Source organism: Neovison vison, chromosome 5 (genome assembly GCF_020171115.1).
Source record: "Neovison vison isolate M4711 chromosome 5, ASM_NN_V1, whole genome shotgun sequence".
NCBI lineage: Eukaryota > Metazoa > Chordata > Mammalia > Carnivora > Mustelidae > Neogale > Neogale vison.
Genome location: NC_058095.1, coordinates 247,406 through 267,070, shown reverse-complemented (window position 1 = coordinate 267,070; position 19,665 = coordinate 247,406). Strand labels below are relative to the sequence as shown.

At 60.6% G+C, this 19,665-nt stretch overlaps 1 protein-coding gene across 4 annotated transcripts in view; it reads right to left on the bottom strand.

Moving 5' to 3' along the window:
* B3GNTL1 (UDP-GlcNAc:betaGal beta-1,3-N-acetylglucosaminyltransferase like 1) overlaps positions 1–19,665 on the bottom strand; it is a 91,285-nt gene that overhangs the window by 25,853 nt on the left and 45,767 nt on the right. For 2 of the 4 annotated variants that reach the window (XM_044247142.1, XM_044247143.1), the window contains 2 exons: positions 5,759–5,854; positions 2,106–2,230 (listed from right to left, as the gene is read on the bottom strand). In XM_044247142.1, the coding sequence (XP_044103077.1) occupies positions 2,106–2,230; positions 5,759–5,854 (221 nt within the window). Of the gene's footprint in view, positions 1–2,105; positions 2,231–5,758; positions 5,855–15,121; positions 15,203–19,022; positions 19,073–19,665 lie in introns of those variants that run through there. The other 2 variants (XM_044247144.1, XM_044247145.1) reach the window with 2 other exon arrangements.

Genomic DNA, 19,665 nt, shown 5'->3' with positions numbered 1-19,665 from the left:
CGAGCTCCCACCAGAGCAGTGTTTTCTATACGGCACGAGACTCTTGCTCTTTCCTTCATTTCCCATGTGAATATACAGTGGTTCCGCTTGTTGAAAATATCTTCTTTTTCCATTAAATGCCTTTGGAGACATTGTTGAAAATCAATTCTATTGTATAATTTTCAATGTATTTCTGGATTCTCCATTCCATGGTCTCTCCTGATGCTGTTGCGGTTTCCTAGGCCCTGTGAGTCCCCAAAGTTTATTCTTTTCGAGGTTGTTGAGGCCATTCTGGGTCCTTTAATTTTGCATTTGAATTTTAGAATCAGGTATCAATTTCTGCAAAGAAGTTCAATCCACAGCTCGGTCTGGGCAGAACTAACATCAAAGTCATCAAATCTTCCAACCCATGAAAGGGACGTCCCTCTCCCTGTTACGGGTTTTCTTTAATTTCCTTCTGCACTTGCTTGTACTTTCCAGAGGACATACACACTTTCTCATGTTTACCCACAATTATTTTTTTTGGTGCCATGATACATGTTTCTTTCTTTTTCCTTTTTTTTTTTTTTTTAAGATTTTATTTATTTGACAGAGATCACAGGTAGGCAGAGAGGCAGGCAGAGAGAGGAGGAAGCAGGCTCCCCGCTGAGCAGAGAGCCTGACGCGGGACTCGATCCCAGGACCCTGAGATCATGACCTGAGCCGAAGGCAGCGGCTTAACCCACTGAGCCACCCAGGGGCCCCCATAATACATGTTTCTTACTGTGTTTTTTTTTCAGTTGTTCGTTGCAAGTGTATAGATTGTGTGCTTTAGTGAATATGATTTTAATTTCATCAAATTGAATTTTTCTTCTGATTTCTTTTCCGATTTTTTCCCTTGCTTAATTTCCAAATGTTTTGGATTTTTTAAGATGTGTGAATGACTTCTAATTTAACTCTATAAAACACACCTTGTGTGATTTTAATCATTTGAAATGGATCCAGAGCTCTCGGTCTTGCACCTTAAGGGAATGTGTTCTACAGCTGAGTGTCACGTTCTATAATGCCGGTCGGGCCAAGGGGCTAATTCCCGTCCTCTGCACCTTGAAGGACTCCGGACTTCTCTCAGTCACTGAGATGGACCCAAAAACCTCCAACTGGAACCGTGGAGGTGTGTAATCTGCCCACTTCTGTCTGCTTGTGTTCATGGGCTTGGAGACTGATGAGACACACAGCACACATCAGGGTCTGCTCCGTCCTCCTGTGACGTGACCTCTAGCCCGTGGTGCAGATCACACTTGCACGGAGTCAGCTGTGTGACAGCAAACCCAAAGAACGGAGGTCCAGTAAAGCTACCGTGGAGAAGTGCGGACTTAACAGTAAATAACCAAAATCAAACTGAATTTCAACACACGTGCGAATGCCCAAGGACCTCCTGAAGCAACCCGGGACCCCGAGACAGCGCTGCACGCAACAGTGGAGGTGGACGTCAGAACCCCCAGATGGAGCTGGCCCACGGGGAAGCCAGGGGTCTCACCCTCTCACCCAAGGAAGCACAGCCAACCCCACCTACGAAAGATGAATGGGCACCCCTCCCCCCCGTCCCCAGAAGCAAGCAGTGTCCCAACAGCAAGGTACCGAGGGGACACGTTTCTCACGGTGACGAACACGTGACGCGCGCACACAGCTCAAACCGAAGACCCAACACCCTTCCTCCGTGTTGCACACCCGCTGCCTAGCAGCGCGCCCCCAAGTGCACACCGGCCCCTGGGAACATGTGGGCCGGCAGGGGAGGGACAGAGGGAGCGACAGGCCCCCTCAGTGCGGGCAGAGAGGGCACACTGAGCCGGCAGTAAGCAAGTCAGACGCGTGCCTGGCACACTTCGGGGCCCCCGTCCCCTGCCGGCAGCAGAGAGCAAGACTTCCAAGGAACAGCTCCCTGTGGGTTCTCTCGCCACAGAAAAGCAGACAGACCTGCAGCCTCTGTCCTGGGAGCCCCCGCCCCCCACGAAGGCTCTGCACGCCTGGCCCGGCCCTGCGCCCAGATTTCCCGCCTCGTGCGAGAGACCTGACCCCGGGGACCAGCGTCAGCAGCCCACGCCCTCCGCGGCCCCCACACCATCCCTGGAGCCCCGGGGCCCACGTACTCGAGGACAGAGTGGGTGGCGGCGTCTGGGAGGTAGCGGTAGAGGAGGAGGCTCTGGTCCACGCGGACGACCCCGCCGCCCTTCCTGAGGTGGTCGTAGAAGAACAGCAGGTCCTCGGGCACACCCTGCAGGGCACAAGAGACGCGCCACCCATCGCTGGGTTTTTGACAGAAGACGCACCCGTGGCCGACGCTTCCCCCGTGTGCGTTCCTTGCGGCCCGGCCGCCGAGCACGTGGGGCTCAGGTCAAGGCGGGAGGCACCGTTGTCGCCGTCGCGTGTGGCCGGCGGCCCGGGGACCAGCCCTCCCCACGGACGGGGTCTCTGCGGGCCCGAGAGCTTTCTGGGGAGTTTCCCTGGCTCGCGAGACCTCGGCCTCCAGCCTCCCACTAGCCCGGCGGGCGGCCGTGCTCAGCCTCGACCACGGAAGCTGGACGCCAGACGCCGGGTCTGCTCCCCGGGCTCTCCTGCATCCCGCAGCGGACGTCGAGGTGCGGAGGGGTCTGGCTCTCGCCCACCTTCCCGGCTGTCCACGGCGCGGCACTAGGGGTACGACCGCCAGCGGAGCCGGCCGTGCGGGGGCCTCGTCACTGACGTCGCCAGGAGACGCGGCTCCAGGCACAGGCTGGCGTCCCAGGTGGCACCACGGGGCAGGGACGAAGCAGACAGACCCAGGATGGAAGCCGCGGCCTCACGGTCCCGAAGTCCACAGGACAGAACGCGGGAGGGGCAGGCAAGTGGAAGGGAGGAGGTCCCAGAACGCAGAGGCTGCGCCGCGAGGGAGCCTCCCCAAGCCGGGACCGGACAGGGAACACCGACCCCCGACAGCGCCCCCGGGAAGTGGGCGACGGATTTGGACACGTCGTAAAATAAACGGCCCGTCCTTCAGCACCTCAGTCACCTGGGAAACGCAAACGGACACAGGACGTCTCGGCCACTGCAGGGCCTCTGGGGTGCGCGCGGTGGGGGGGGGCTCCCCTCAGCGCTCCCCGTCGGACAGACAAAGCGCATCGGAAGGGCGTCTGCCATGTGGCCTCTCTGGGCCTCCAGTCCCCCTGGGCAGGGACGAGCCTTCTCCAGGCCTTCCCACGCAGGCCAGCCTGCTCTCCCAGGGCCAGCTCGGAACCAACAAGAGCCCTCCTGCTACTTTCCTCTTCGCCTAAGGGCCTCCTGGGGGCATTCAGATTCCTGAGCCTGGCACCGAGGCTGCTCACTGCGGCTGGACGCGGTTCGGGGCCACGTCTGTGCCCACCTCCAACCCTCAGACTCCCGGCCCCCACCAGCCGCCCCTGCTCGTCCTTTCCTGACTGAAGAGCCGTCCACCGTGCCCGTTCCAGCTCCCCACCGTCTCCGGGCCCGAGCCCGACCCCAGCACACACAGAGTCACCGGGCCGCACCCCGGTCCCCTGCTCCGTCATTCAGCACCTGGATTGCTTCCTGCTGCTTCGGCCACTTGCCCTTCTCTCCACAGAGGAGGAACCCTGGGCTCTTAGCCCTGGGTAGACCCTGGCTCTTCACTGGCCCAAGGAGAATCACCTGAGGGTCAGTCCCCAACGTCCAGTTCTCTGAACAACTTCGGCGCGACCGGCTTCTCTGGGGATGGCATCAGAGAATGGTGGAAACATTTCTCGTGGTGGTGGGCTCTGCGGCCATCTGTGATCTGCCTCCTTACGCCCCAGACCCCCCACGTGCCCCAGCCCCATCACAGATCTAGTCCTGGCCCGACCCCTTCTTCCCGGTCCCCAATCTCGGATACCTGGTCTCTGACTTCTGATCCCTAGTACCTGAAATATGGTCTCTGGTCCCTGATCCCTAGTCCCGTAACTCTGATTGCTGGTTCCTAGTCTCTAGGTTCCTGGTCCCTGGTCCTCAATCTCTGGTCCCTGATCCCTGGTCACTGAGCCCCATACAAACGGATGCCTGGGCTTTCTTTGCCCCCAGGGGCTTCTTTTCCAGGAAGAATTACTTTGAGCTGAAAGTCCCGACATACTTTGAATTCGGAGACGGCTCAGGGCGGCGAGTTGGGCTGTGTCAGATCTTTAGACCAAGGTTTCCCAGGGAACGTCTCCTAATGACAGTTTCTGGGCTATTTTCTACAGAAGAACATGAAAGCATGGATTCATGGTCCAACAAGAACAGTGGCTTCCGTAGCACCTGCCAGAAGCGGGGAGGCCTCCACCAGGCTGCTGTCAGGGAGAACTTGGCTGTGCCATCTCTCTGGCCGGGGCGTCTGCTGTCCCTGGTGGAGCCGAGGCCCCTGGGACTGGGGGCCCTGGGGCAGGGTCGTACCACATGCGAACAAGTTCTCTCCATTGTATGGATTTGGCGGAGAAACAGGAGCACAGGGATAGTGTCCGACACCCTAAGACCGTGAGTCAGCACACATCCGTGACAACGCGACCTGGTCTCCCATCCCAGCAGGGGGTGAGACGGGAAGGCTCGTCAGTACGGACCCACGTGCCTGCGAGGGGTGGCCAGGCCAGGGCCAGGAGGAGCACGGTGGGACGGCACCACATCTGCTCAGGCCAGCCCTGGGATGTGAGGTGCTGCTGGCGGCAGCCTGCGAGACCGGCCTGGGGCAGGCCCGATTCCTGTCCCACTGCAGACGCTGCTGGCCGGTCCCCCGGGGGCTCTGGCTGGTAGATGTGTGAGAACAGCTCTCCTCCTGGAGGCGGAGTCTGGGCAGCTGTGAGGGAGTCGGTCCAGCATGGGGCGGGGGGCAGTGAAGGCCTCTTCCTCCAAAATGACAGGCAAGGAGGGAGGCTGGCTGAGGTCAGGGTGGGGCTGGACTTGGCCCTGAGCTGAGGGTCCATGGGGCCGGCCCTGATACCGACAGGAGGGAAGCGGCTCACAGCAGCACAGTGGCCAAGGTTCCAAGGCCTGAGTCGCTGCCCCTGCCTCCCAGCCCGGGGTCTCCAGAACCTTGTGGCCCAGACCCTCTGCTGCCTTGTGCGTCCGGGCTCCCTCCTGCCCCCAGCCCAGCAGCTGGTGGGGGTGGTGGATATGGGGCCTCATCGCAGTCCAACAGCGAAGGCCTGATGAGCCCTTCACACGCCCACACTACCTCCTCCCGCTGTGCAGAACAGACCTCACGTTCTCAAAGCCTCATTTAAGGGAAGTTTAAGGGAAAACAAACAAACAGGCCCTAAACTTAACTTTTTAATTGGGTGTAGGAGCATCAACTCTAAGACCGTTTGTGGGGAGTGGGGTGGGGCCGAGGGAGCCCAGGAGAGAGGTCGGGTCTCATTTCTGGGGCACATGCGGGAGCTCAGTGTGGGCCCCACAGGTAGGAGAGGCTTTAGGGAAGAGCCCAGCCTGGTCTGGACAGAATGCCCAGGGCCACCTGTCCCTGTCCTGCAGTCACCCGAGGCAGCATGGCTGAAAGCTTTACACCAGGATGAAGAGGCCTGGGCCTGGGCGCCTGCAGCCTCACACAGAACTCCCCAGCGGGTGCCAGGGTCCCGGACGCTCTCGGGGAAGCTCGGCCCAGCCAGCTGCAGGAGGGCTGGACCAGCCTTTACAGACATGTTTCTGAAGCCCCGGGTCCCGGAGGGAGCACGGTGCCCACGCGTGGGGAGGGCTGGGGGCTGACACCCCGGCGGTGACGGCACCTCCCCTGACCCCCGAGGAGGGACCCACAAGGGCCCACACTTACCCGCCCGCCTTCATCAAATGGGCCCACGTGGGAAAACCATGCTCGGGAGCAGAACCAGGTCGGCATAATCACAGTCGGGCCATGGGACGTAAAAACCTAAATACCAGAAAGTAACAGCTCGTCACAAACAACATACAATTTATTTTCCACAAAATGTAATTCAGAAAGTGACAAAAGAATTTGCTCTTCTCCGTAGGAAGAGACGTTCAAGGGACTTTACAGCCAGACCCTCCGTGTGGGGGATGGCAGAAGAGGGGCCCCAAGAATCAGCGGCTCCACCGGGTCCTGACCCTGACCTGGGGGAGCGCTGGCTGGCTGTGTTCGGGGAGGAGGCCCCCCTGCTTTTGACGGACGGTGAAGTTTCACATGAAGACGAAAGGACACATGTTGCTTTCAGTTGTGGCAAGAAAGAACCGCCACGTTCCGACGAAACGGATGGGATCCTCCAAAGACACGAACGTCGAGACTGAAGCAGCAGCAGAAGCTACGGCCAGACCCGCGCGAGGCTGGGGGAGCACGTCAAACAGAAACACAGCCCACGACGTCCCACAAGGAAACGCAAAGGTCGGGAGGGTCAGCGAGCTCTGCCCCACGCGGCACGAGCGGACACCCCCGTCGCAGTCTCGCACGAACGCAGGCGGCGGCAGGGAGCACTTCCTGACTCCTCCTGTGCGACCAGCTCTGCCCGGATCCGAAGCCAGTCAGAAGTTCCACGGACCTGCGGCAGGACCCCTAGGAACACAGCTGCAAAGTTCCTCGACAAAGAACGAGTGAACGGAGTCCGCTGTTGCAGCATGACCCCGTGGAGTTCACCCCGGGACGGCAAGGCTGGTTCGACACACAGACACGCCATGTGTGCAGACAAAGGGAGAAACCACACGACCATCTCGACAGATGCAGAAAAAGCTTCTGACAAAACTCAGTGCCTTTTCATGACAGAACTCATCCACCTGGGACTAGACGGGGCCCTCGTGACCTGCTAAAGGGCATCTGCAAAGCCCCACCGCTGATGCCTGCGAAAATGCTGAAACACTAACACTCTTCCCCAAAGATCAGGGAGAAGACGACGCGTGCTCTCGCCTCGCCTCGTGGACACTGTGCTACGGGTTAGGGTTAGACACTTAGGAAATGAGAAAAATAAAAGGCTTTTTCCAATACTTTGGGAATGAAGACGTGAAATGGTCTCAATTGCAGCCGACACAATCCTGTAAGTGTAAAACCCAACGGCGCACGAACACACACGCACACCCTTGAACGGACAAGTGAGTTCAGCAAAGGTCCTGCACAGGAGACTCACACACAAAACTCAACTGTATTTCTGTGCCCTCGTAATGAACAGCCCAAAAACAAGATTAAGAAAACACTTTGATTCACAACAGCACGAAAAAGATACTCAGAAATAAACGTTAACAAGACTTTACACTGAAAGTCATGAAACATTTTTTAAAAACATTATTTATTTATTTGACAGAGATCACAAGCAGGCAGAGAGGCAGACAGAGAGAGAGGAAGAAGCAGGCTCCCTGCTGAGCAGAGAACCCAATGCGGGGCTCGATCCCAGGACTCTGAGATCATGACCCGAGCCGAAGGCAGCGGCCCAACCCACTGAGCCACCCAGGCACCCCATGAAACATCTTCGAAACAAATTAAAGACCTAAATAAATGGAAGGACGTCCCATTTTCATGGGCCAAAAGAGTAAATATTAAGATGTCAGTATTTTCCAATTAATCTACAAAATAACCCTAAGTCCTAACACAATCCCAGCTGTTTGTTGCTGCAGAAAATGATAAACTGGGCAGTGGCTGTGCCTGCAGCGGTCGCCCCCCCCCGCCAAGCAGGGTTGCGCCGTCCGTGGGAGCCAGGCCCGCTGCGTGGGCTGTGCGGTCCCCGGAGACCCAGCGGGTGGAGAGGGAGCTCCGTCCTCCCGATGACAACAAACGGTGGCCGGAAGGCGTCACGCGTCATCGGGCCCGGCCGGCGGAGAGCGGGCCCAGGACTCGCAGGCACTTCTAAGAGATAAAGTCTGGAGTCTGGCCGGCGGCGGCGGGTCAAAGGCGCAGCGCAAACAGGGCAGATCCTCCGTCCCAGGCTGGATCCAGAATCCGGAACCTCGGGCGTCTCTCCCTCGTGGTGCGGCCTGGGGCCCCGGGGAACCAGCTCCCCCCGCCGCGGCCAGGAAGCGTTTCCCCAAGTTCTCGGAGCGCCGCTGTACCGCACAACACAGGTGCGAACTGCGTGGTCTGTGTACACCGGAATTTTCAAAATCAATACAAGACAGTGCCGTAAACGCATTTTCCTTATGATTTTCTTAGTAACGTTTTCTTTTCTCCGGCTTGTTTTACTGGAGGAACAGACCTAATACATGCCTTATTGCCGTTACGCTAGGAGGCTTCTGGCCAACAGACGGCTACTAGCAGTTAAGTTTTTGGGGAGTCAGAAGTCACGCACGGATTTTCCTGCAGAGTCGGCTCCCTGAAACCTCACGCTGTCCGAGCGTCGACTGGACCTGGACGGGGTTTCCACGGTCCCGTGAGGACAGGCCCGCCTCCTCCCACAGGCCACAGAGCAGACCCCCGCTCTCCGCGGCGGCTCCCCCCACCGCCTGAGCTGGCTTCCGTGACGCTCGGGGAGGACGGCATCACCTGTGCTTGCCTGGAGCCTCCCTGGCTCTGAGACCCCTCACTGCAGCCCACACACGTCCGCCCCACGTGGACGGCTGTCAGCGGTTCTTGGGAACGCAGGGTCCACCGCCAACATCACTGGGCTGCTTCTTCGTGGGAAGCATCCGTGGCCCGTCTGACCGTCTCATAACTTGCATTTTCCCGGGGACGAGGGGCGTGCAGAGCCCTGAAGCACACATCACCATTTTACACAGAACGAGCCAGGCTGGGTGGTTCCACGAATCTGTGCACGTGCGGCAGGGCTCAGAGCTGTACCCCGAAAAGGGGAAAACAGCCAGTTTTATTCGTTTCATTAACAGCTGTGTTAACCTGGGACAACGAAGTGTTCTCACCTGTAATGTTTTTTCCAGGCATCTGTTGACGAGACAAACTCCGAGACAGAGAGGGGCTTGCACACGCACACACCGAGCCCCGAGTGCTTCTACTGCTCTGCCAGCGTGGAGCCGGGCCAGGGAGCGGGACCCGCCTGCGGTCCCCTGCTCCCCTCGGAAGCCTCGCATCTCTCCGTGGGGACGACCGACCGCGGCCACGGGGACAGGAGACACCCCCTGTGGAGTCTTCTCTTTGGAAACTTGCGAAGCTGTGAGCCAGAGCAGGGCTGAGGCTGGGCCCACGGGCCCCGTCCCAAGCACCGTTTCCGGCCCTGCAGACCGCCCTGCAGCCTGTGGGAGCCCCGAGGTCGGGAGGCCGGCAGGATGGGGCCCGAGGGTGCAACAGCCTCTCAGAAATTCACCCGACGGCAGTTCCGGAGCCTTTAGACTGTGAGTGAATCTTGTTTTAATTTGATGCCGTGTGGGGCGTGGGGGGAAAGGGCCCAGCAGGCAGTGAGCGGGGACCGGGGGCGCCAAGGAAGGCCAGTGACCTCTCCCAGCACCGCTGTCCCCTCCTGCTCCTCCGCACCGTCTCCCTGGACTCGGGCTGCGGTCGGCACCGCACACGGGGCTGGTCCAGCAGACACCGCTCTGGAGGCCGGTGTCGGAGCTGCTGCTGCCGGGAGCCACCTTCTTCCGCAAGCTCTGCCGTCACTTCTGACAAGGCCACTGGTCCCAACACCGGGCCTCACCCCATGACCTCCTGTCACCTGCTCGCCTCCCGAAGGTCCCCCAACTCTGCTGCTGAACGTGGGGACGCAGACATGTCGCCGTGACAGGCACACGCTTCACCTCCAGTGTGGGGGTGCTAAGAGCACTGCTCCGTGGCCACCCCCGGACCCTAACTGCCCCCGGACCCCTAACTGCCCCCAAGCTCCTGAGCGTGCATCCGGCTGCCCACAGGCATCTCCCCTTGGTTATGGGACTTCTGTAGCTTCACTGAAGGATGCAGCAAGCTACACACGTGTATACACAGCTGGAGAAACTCACCCACGTGTGCACGCCCGAGCCACACACCACTCCTGGTTCTGAGCTGGCCACCCCTGCAAGCTTCCTCGTGCCTGGGCCGCCCCCGACCCCCAACACAGGCAACGGCTGGCTCACTTCCGTCACAAGTGGCGGCAGGCATTTCCTAGGTGCTGTGCACACGGGGTGCCCACGCCTGCCCTCCTCCTCTCCGGTGTCCTGCGCTCCGTCAACCACACGTGCTTCTCCACGCGCCTGCTGATGGGCCCGCGGCAGCCCAGGGCGTGTGGTCTCTGCAGACGGAGCACGTGGCAGGGAGCGGGGCTGGGTACGGCGGGTACAAAACAGGAGCTCCTAGATAACGGCTCTGCTGTCCCAAGGTTCTTTCTGCTCCGGCCGACCTGGGCTCCGCTCCGGCCGGCCACATCCCACGAACACTGGGCACCACGGCCTTCGTCATTTCAGACTGCTAAGTGTAGACACACACCTGTCTCACTGGGCGCGCCATCCCTCCTAATGGCCCGAGGCTGTGCTAATTTGCCGTCCAGACACCGAACCCGATGGAGCACGCGTTCAAGTCACCGGTCCCCTTTTTACTGGGATGTTTGTATCCTCAGACTCCGCAAAGCTCCATGGAACTCTCCCACTCGGGACTCGAGGCCTTTGCTGGACATGGTCTGCAGCCACACCCCAGTGTCCTGGTTCATCCTTCACGACATCCACTGGGCTGATGAAACCCACTAGACTCTCAGGGTCCCTCTTGGGACCGGAGAGGCCGCGTCTCACCCCATGGCTTCTTGCCTAACCACGATCACAAAGAAGTTTTTTTCTGTTCTCTTCTGTAAGCTGCATGGTACTAAGTTTCGCATTTAGTTCTAGGATCCGTTTTAAGCTAACTTGTTATAAATGGTGTGAGTTTTTTCAAGTTCAGTTTTCTCGCATGTGGACATATGGCTGTCCCAGGACATCTTCTCCACTGACCCTGTCCATAAGAGATCAGTAGTCTGTGTGTCTGTCCTTGTGCCGACACACGGCCATGGAGTCCGGCAGTGCTGGCCTCTCACTCTGCTCTTGTCCATGTGGATTTCGGCTGTTCTAAATTTTTCCATTTCCAAAAGATTTTGCAAGAAGTTGGTCAATTTCTTTCCTTTTTTTCCCCCCCCCGAGTTGGACAACTTCTGCGACAAAGCCTGCTGGGGTGCTGACCGGGGTCGTGTTAATGTTGGGGTGGGTTGGTCCGGGAGGACGTTCATCTTCACGGCACCCGCCGTCTCCCATCACAAGACCCTCAGGCCCCTCTACAAAGACCCGTCTCCTACGTATGGTAACACTTCCAGGGGCGTCTGGAAACAGTAGGGCATTCTCCCCATTCCTCACCTGGGGTCAAGGGAAGTGGGTGCCAGGGGCAGGGAAATCTGGCTGTAATGAGACACAAGACAGCCCCGCGGGTGCGAACATCAACGACGGACACCGCCAGACGCAATCTCAGACACGGGGAAGGGACAGTGCGCACTCCTACTTGCAAACAGCGGTACGGGTGCCCAGACTATCTGCACAGCCAGCCGTGCCACCCTGGGTGTCCCAGGGAAACAAGAGCCACGTCCACGCAAAAACCGCGAACGTTGCAGACAAAACTGGAAGCAACCCCAATGTTATTCCACATGAGCCACAGACGCCAGGAACAGAGCAGGGGGCCTCCCCTCGGCAGCTCCGAGCACAGCTACAGTGGACAGGTAGTGGTGGCCTTCACGGAGTCAAGGAAGGCAACCTTCATCTACACAAGACCCTAAAGACAGGACTTCTAATCTCTAGAGACAGAAATCAGACCAGCGGGCCTGCAGCTGGACCAGCTCCCTGGGGTGGCCTGTCTGGCTCTGTCAGGGACCGCGTGCCTTGCTTTCTGCAAATCAGGTTTTTGGTGTGTAGGGGGGGTTCGAGGGTCCTGGAATCCAGGGGCTCCCCGTCCCCAGACACTACAGACGGGCCCATTTTCTAGCAAACCCAAACACATCAGTCCCCACAACGTGCTCCATTCCTTCTTTGACTATAAGAAAAAACCGGTTTCATAATGCTATTTGGGAACTTTTGCAAAGCAAGACGTAGGAATCCTGTTTTCAACTCCTACTAAGTGAAAATCCACAGGCATTTTCTGGTAGGTTGCCTGCAGCTGAACACCTGATGCCCAGTCCCCAAGCACATGGGTTTCGGGTGTGGGAGCTCGGCCTGGTGGACAGGCAGCGAGTGTAACACACATGATTCTGGGGACACCTGGGGGGCTCAGTGGGTTAAGCCGCTGCCTTCGGCTCAGGTGATGATCTCAGGGTCCTGGGATCGAGTCCCGCATCAGGCTCTCTGCTCAGTGGGGAGCCTGCTTCCTCCTCTCTCTCTGCTGCCTCTCTGCCTACTTGTGATCTCTGTCTGTCCAATAAATAAATAAAATCTTAAAACAAACAGACAAAAACCACACACACGATTCTGAAGACTTAGTATGAAAAAAGAACATTATATCTCATTGGTCTTTTTCTGTTGGTTCCGTGGTGAAGTAACATTTTGTGTATATTAGTTAAATAAAATATATCATTATAATTAAACTCATCTACTACTTTGTACCTTTTTAATATAACCATTAAAAAACCACTAACTCTATTTTGGCTTGCATTTTTGGCTCGTTATTTTTCTATTGGTCAGAACTAAGTGTCTGTCTATAAAGGAATCGATCTTTCTCTAGCGATGCAGACGGCTGAAAGAAGTAGAAGGAAACACAGCGAAGGCCGATCTGGGACGGCGGTCACCTCTGGAGAGAGGGAGGGCATCTGGGAGCAAAGAGAGCACAGGCCCAAGCAGAATGGGCCAACTGTCAGCCAAAGACGTTAACGAGGGAGAAAGGGGACATTAACACGTTTAGACCAGGAAGTTCCACAGCTCAGATACAGCGGACTAACCCCTTGAGAGATGCCAGTTCAGAACAGAGATCCAAACAGTTGGACATTCATAACCTACAACCGTCACGGGTGCATTCTACCGAGCATTAAAGCAGGGGAGAACACCGATCTCACAAACTCCTTCATAAAATAAGGGAGGGAAGAGTATTTCAACCCGTCTTAGAAGGTCAGCATTGACGTGCGGCCAAAACCAGACAAAAATACCACAAGGAAACCACAACGCGCTGTTCCTCGTGGACAGAGATGCACGAGCCCCTCACAGACGGTCGACAATCTGATCCAGACACGCGCCCGTCTTGACCACGATGTGCTGATCTTACACATTCAAGTTTGGTTTAACATTTGAGAATCAGGAAAAAAAAATGATCATTTTAATAAATACAGGAAAAGCATTGGACAAAACGCAACACCCAATCAAGGTACAAGGCACAACCTCTCAGAACACCAAGAACAGAAAGGAATTTACTCAGCCTGCTAAGGGCCACCATCTCGTTTGCGGTGAAAGCCCGAGAACCGGCCTGTGGACCGGAGAGCCCGTTCCCGTGGTGGCCCCGCAGTGCGCTGGCTCTGCCCGGGACAACAGTTCGGGCCGGAGAGCGGGGCCGGATCTGAGGCGAGCAGGCCAACCCTCACCTCACCCCACTCACACGGGCGCGAGAACTAGAATCACGAAGCGTCCAGGAGACGCAGGGAAATGCTTGCAGGTGGAGCCGAGGGAGTTTATAAAACAGAGCGAAAATCTGCAAGATGAAAAGGAAGCACTAATAGCCTGGATTTCACCCAAACTGAAAACGTCACGTCTTCGAACGCTCCGGTAAGAAACGGAGGGACCACCAGGGGCTCCGAGGGAACGCTGCCGTGTCCGCCGGGCACAGCGATCTGGGAGGGACGTGTTTCCGGAGTCCGAGAGAACTCCCAGCTCGGGGAAACGGCGACGAGCGACGGTGAGGAGCGTGGGGCCCGCAGACGCCCCACGGAGGCGCGAGGGTGAGCGCCGACACGTTCCGCGGGGCACAAAGACCAGGCGCGGGCGCAGACACGGCAGACTCACTGGGCCCAGGCTGGGGCCGAGGCTCTGGGCTGCAGCAGCCCTTTCCGAGGGAACCTTCCGGAGCATGCTAAGAGGTCCACAGTCAGAGCGGCTGGAAAGGAACAGCCTTGCACGCGCCGCCCTTCACGGGTTCCCCCGGGTGCTGAGCCCTGGATGGCCACGCGGGCCCCCGGCATCACGCTGGGGTCTCCCTCCCTCCAACCACAGGGGCCACGGCGCCCCCCGGCGACACCCAGCAGACACCTCCAGCCCCTGGAACAACAAGACCCCCACATGCCGTCTGACCTCTCTCTGCCCCCTCTTGGCTAGTCCTGGCCTCCTGCACCTGTCCCCCCTCCCCGAGCACTTCCCGAGCGCAGTCCCCAGCACAGCCAGGTCTGAGACGCTTGCGGCCAGCCGCCGACGCCGACCTTCCCGCACACTGTGCGGCCCGCCTGCCGGCTTCTGGACTCAGGCTCCCAGGAGGACAGACCTGCCTCTGAATCAGGAGGGCTCCGAGGCCGCCCCGCCCCGAGTGGCCACGCTAGGCCTGCCATGACCACGGCCCGAGGCTCATGGGCCCACCCAGGAAGCTTTCCTGCGGACAGCAGACCCACCCGGCTCAAGAGGGGCAGCTCAGGGTGCTCAGCTCGGCCCGCGATGCCGGACATGACTCTGTCCTCCACGGACCAGCTGCCCCTGGCCGGGCCCTTGTGTTTTCACCCTCAGGAACCAAAGCAGAAGGGGTGAAGGCCAGCGACCCCAGAGGCTGTCTGCGGGCGCACACCGGGGCTGGGGTCAGCAGCCCCACATGGCAGACTCCCAGAAACGTCGGCAGCCAAAGCCAACACCCTGCTCCTCCTGCAGGAAGGGAGTTCAAGAAAACGGGGTTTCAGATTTCAGAATGTCTCTGCCAATCTGCTGTTGGACGGGAATGGCTTTGGCTGCAGGATGCATGTGGACCCGGAGACGGCCCGAGGCCACTGGGGTAGGAGCCACGGACGGCGCAGTGCCCACGGGCCACGGGCCGCACCTCGCTGGTGCCCAGCCTGTGGGTGCAGGGCCCTCGCTCCGTGAGGGCGGTTCCTCAGGCTGCAGCACCTAGTTTCTCAAGCTCCAAGCCCTTTGTGCAGGCAAAGACCCCTCTGGGCTCCCAGGCCCGGGAGTCCCTCGGGAGCACACCCGGCAGAGGGCCCGCGGGCCACACACAGGCCCTGGTGGTCCTGTCCGTGTGCGCAGCAGGCAGAGGGGGCTGGGCCGGGCCAGCTCCAGGCACCGTGGTCGGGAGGTGGCCTCTGCCCTTTCTCACACAGGATGCGGGCACTGGCATGTGTGAGGTCTGCGCGGAGAGGGACAGGGAGTGTGTGCTCACCCGCGGTAGAATGGTGTGCACGGGGGAGCCGGGGTTGTGCGGCTCAGTGCTAGGAGCCTGTCGGGGCGACAGTCGAGAGTGAGTCCTGGAGACTAGGCCGTCCCGAGGGCCGGGCTCGCACGCGCATCTGGAGCTCTCGCGGACGCAGGGGACCCAGGACCAGCTCTTCCCGGGGGCGCGTCACATCTTTGCCACGGTGGACGGGGCAGCTCCTGCTGCTCTGGGCCATGGGCTGCTCTCGCCACCGCCGCCGGCCCCGCCCATCCCCACCGCCGCCCGCCCCGCCCATCCCCACCGCCGCCGGCCCCGCCCATCCCCACCGCCGCCGGCCCCGCCCATCCCCACCGCCGCCGGCCCCGCCCATCCCCACCGCCGCCCGCCCCGCGCCACACCAACTAAGGCCGGACGGAGGTGCTGGAGCTCACGGGTGCGTCTGGGCAGCAAGACTACCCCGGACGCTTCTCAGCGGCGGCTCTTCCTTGGTTTTACCCAGAAAACGCAAGTGCTGAGGGTGACCTGAGCTGCCAGCCCGGCTCTAACCCTACCTGCGTGTCAGGGGAATCGTCACGTGTTTCCTTGCCCCGTCACGCAAGCCTGACACATCACAACGCGAACTCACTCGGCGGAAGGTAAAAACCACTTTCTCCCTTGTGCTTACAGTGGACCCCCGAGGGTCCAAGCTCAGACACCCCTCCGAGCCCTTCACACCCCGCGTGGGTCTGGGCGCGTGTGCGGGGCACCGTTCCAGCCGCCCAGCCTCTGCCCCTCGGGGCCGCCCCGTGGTCTGAGCCACACATCCTGCTGGGACCCGACTGCTGCTCTCCGAGGTGAGCAGGAGCAGGAAAGTTTGCTTGATAAACGTACAACTCCCACTTTTCCTGAAATTTGGAATTTGGCCCCTGCTGCCTTGTCTGCCAAGTGGTAAAGCAAGTCCGGGAAGGAGACTTGGCCCTTGGGTGACGGCGGGGGGGGGGGGGGCTCTGCCCGCAGGAAGGCTGAGGGCGGGGGCGAGCCTGGCATGGGATGGGGAGCAGAGCCCCAAAGCCTGCCTCCTGCGGGGCTGCCTCCAGACCCCCCAGAGCCCCCCAGCTCTACCCACCTCCACCCCTGCTGTGGGAGTGCCTCACCCCTGCTGCGCTCTCTGGGGCTGCACGCCCCTGGCGGCCGCGCTGGCTGGTGTCAAAGTCCAGACAGATTCAGGGGAGAAACTAGCCATTACTTCCAAACGAAGCTGAGGACGCTAAGTGCCAGCAGCCTCCCTCACCCGTCCCCCTAGAGGATCCCAGAGCCACTATTCGCTGGGCCCCCCGTGGCTGTACGAGCTCCTGTGTGGCGTTGGGCCCCTCCAATGGGCTTTTTGTTTCAATTACAAGCACGTACTTTCCGACTCTTCTGTTTTAGGATAATTTCTATCCTCACTGAGCCTCCCCGTACGTCATTCTCAACGTACTTCCCTTTAAATTCTGAAACCCTGTTCCCCTTGGCTGTTGACAGGGTCTACAGAGAGGCAGTCACCCAGGGCTCTGCTGCGCCCACCTGTGCCCACGCGGTGGGAGACGCCACGGACGGCTTCTCCGCCCCCAAGCGAGGGGGCACCTGGACACTGCACATGCTGCAGGCCTGGCCACCCAGTGACGCTCCCCACACCTCAGGTGACCGGCCCAGGTGTAGGCTGCAGAGACAGGCTCCAGGACTCACTCTCCGTGAGGCTCTCCTGTCTTCCTGCGCTCCTGGGGCAGTCGCAGGTCCCTCCTGTGTGGCCGTGTGCAGGCCCCGGTTTCCAGATAGCTCTTGAAATTCTGGGGTGTCTGCTGGCCTACTTCCAGCCCCAACCAGGGCCCAACCCAGGGGCCCAAACCCAGGTGCAGGGACTCCAGGCCAATCTTCTTCCCAAGGGCAGGGACGCCCTTCCCAGGATGGACAGCGGAGAGACAGCAGCCCTGGGAGGCAGGTGTGGCTTTGCGGGGTGCAGAGGCGCAGCTCGCCCAAGGCGGCGGTCCCAACAGCAGCCCCGCAGGAACCCTTAAGGGAGGGCCTTCCCGGGCGCGCTGTGTGGCCGGTACCGAGCGCCCGCGTGCACGTGGCCTTTGCTCAGAGTTCCTGGCGGTGTGACCGCGGAGCAGATGCCCCGGGTCTGGGTGGGGAGGCCCTGGGGGTCGTTGAACCCCGAGGGGGCTCCAGGCTGCACTGCGGGTCGCTGGACCATCTGGGGCGCCACGCGGATCCTCCTGCCGAGGCCTGTGGCCGGGTCGCTCGGAGGCGGCGGCGGGTGGGGACGCGGGGCCCGGCCACAGCAGCGGGTCCGGCTCCGGGGACAGCAGGGCCAGGGGACACGGGCGCGCAGGGGCTTCGGGCTCCACATGACGCTCCCCCGCGCAAACCACGCGCGCGTTGGCCGCCTCGCCCCCCGGGATCGGCCCCGCAGGGACAACCGCGGGCTGCGAGACCCCCGTCCTCGTCCTTGTCCGCTCGGCCACTGACGGGTCTTCGCTCGGGGACGAGCTCCTCCAGGCCCAGCGCACCGGACACTGCGCCCCTCGGGAGGAGGCGGCACAGGACGCCCCGGGCCGCCGGCGAGGGACCGGAGGGCGCAAGTTCGGAGCTCGCGGCCCGCGCCTGGCGCAGCCCTGGGGGTGAGGGGGGTCTAGTGCGCAGCCCCCGCCCACCGCCGGGCCACCCGGGAAGCGGGCCGTGGGCCCCGTTCGTCCCCCTCAGCGCCTCGCAGGGCACCCCCGGGGCTCACCCTCCGTCCCCGCGTGCGCGCGCCCCACGGCCCGCAGGGCCCTCCGCCCCGCCCTGGGCTCTCACCGGCGCGTCCACGGACGGTCCACGCAGACGAGCGGCGGGAACAGCCCCTGCGGGCCGGGCAGGCGCAGAGGAGCCGACCCGGGCACAAACCCAACCTGCCAGTGCTTGGAGCACGCGCGCGCGCACACGCACGCACACGCGCACACGCACGCACACACGCGCACGCACACTGGAGCCCCAGGGCGCGCACGCACGCGGGAGCCCCAGCAGAGCGCGCGCACGCACACAGACACGCTCCCGCACGCACAGGCAGGAGCAGCGGGGCGTGAGCACGGGGCCCCGGGGCGGGAACGCAGCGGCCCCCGGTCTCCGGTCGTCCCGCGCACAGGGAGCCCGAGAGCACCCGCAGAGGCGTCCGCGGCCTCGCCCCGCCGGCCCCGGGCTAGGAACGGGCTCCTTCGGCCCCTCCGCGCGGCCACGGGGCGGCTCCGGTGCCCAGAGCAGGAGCAGCCGCGCCCCGCGCTCCCCCACGCCCGTCCAGGCTTCCTCCGCTCCGCGCCTTGACCTCCACACTGACCTTGCCACTTCCCGCCGGGGACGAGGAAGGGACGTTTCCTCCGACCCCGCAGCAAACCGGACGATTCCCGGGCCTCGGCCTCCAGCAGCACAAGGGCCTCCTCGGACGCGCCCACCGGGGTCGATCCGGGGCCCGAAAGCGCCGAGGGCGAGGGCGCAACACCCGCCAGTTCCCGGGGCTGCGTCTGTGCGGCCTGGCCCAGCGCGCGCACCGTCCCCTCCCGCGGACCGCTGCGCCCCCAGCCCCGTGGGACGAGGCCGCGTCCCGACAGTCACCAGACGGTCCCCTCACCCCCGCGCTCCTGGGCCCTCCTCCCCTCCCCAGCTTTGGGGGGCCCCCGGCATCCTGTGCCACTGCTCAGCCCGAGTGAGGGGGAGGTTTTGGGGGCCCCTCGCGGAGGCCAGCTGTGCCCTCCCGAAGAAGGGGCTCCGACTGGGTGCGCGCACACCCGTGTCTCTCGAGTCCTCTCCCGGCGCCAGCGCCCAGGGGACCAAGCGCACTTCTTCACTGAGCGCTTTTTATGATGACCTCCCCAGGGCTGGAGGTCTTCAAAAATCAATTAAAGGCAGAACTTACAAGAATCCACGTCAGAAGCCAGGTCAGAAGGTTTTCCCCAACACGAGAGCCTAGAAGACACAGCTTTGTCTAAGTCGCGACTGTTTTCATCTAATTTGTAAGTCATTAAATATTATTCTTTTCCATAGGAGAGAAAACACCCATCATAAAAGTCATGGAAGGGCACCCGAGTGGTTCAGTGGGTTAAGCCTCTGTCTTCGCCTCGGGTCATGATCTCAGGGTCCTGGGATGGAGCCCTGAATCGGGCTCTCTGCTCAGCGGGAAGCCTGCTCCCCCCCACCCCCCTTCCTGCCTCTCTGCCAGCCTGTGATCGCTCTCTCTCTCAAATAAATAAATAAAATCTTAAAAAAAAAAAAAAAGAAAGAAAAGTCATGGAACTTAAAGAGACCCAAAGTAGCCAGAACAAGCTTGAAAAGCAAGGACAGGGTTGGAGGACTCACAGTCCTCATGAAGTAAGCAAGCGCCCACGGAGTGAGCTTTAACATTTACCACAAAGCTATGGTAATCACAACGGTGTGGTGTTGCCATGCAGACCGAAGATGAGCAGAACAAAACAGAGGCTAGAAACAGGCCCGTGCAAATGGCCCAGTGATTTTCAGCAAGGGTTTTGGGAGAGATGGATGTTCACAGGCACAGGATAAAG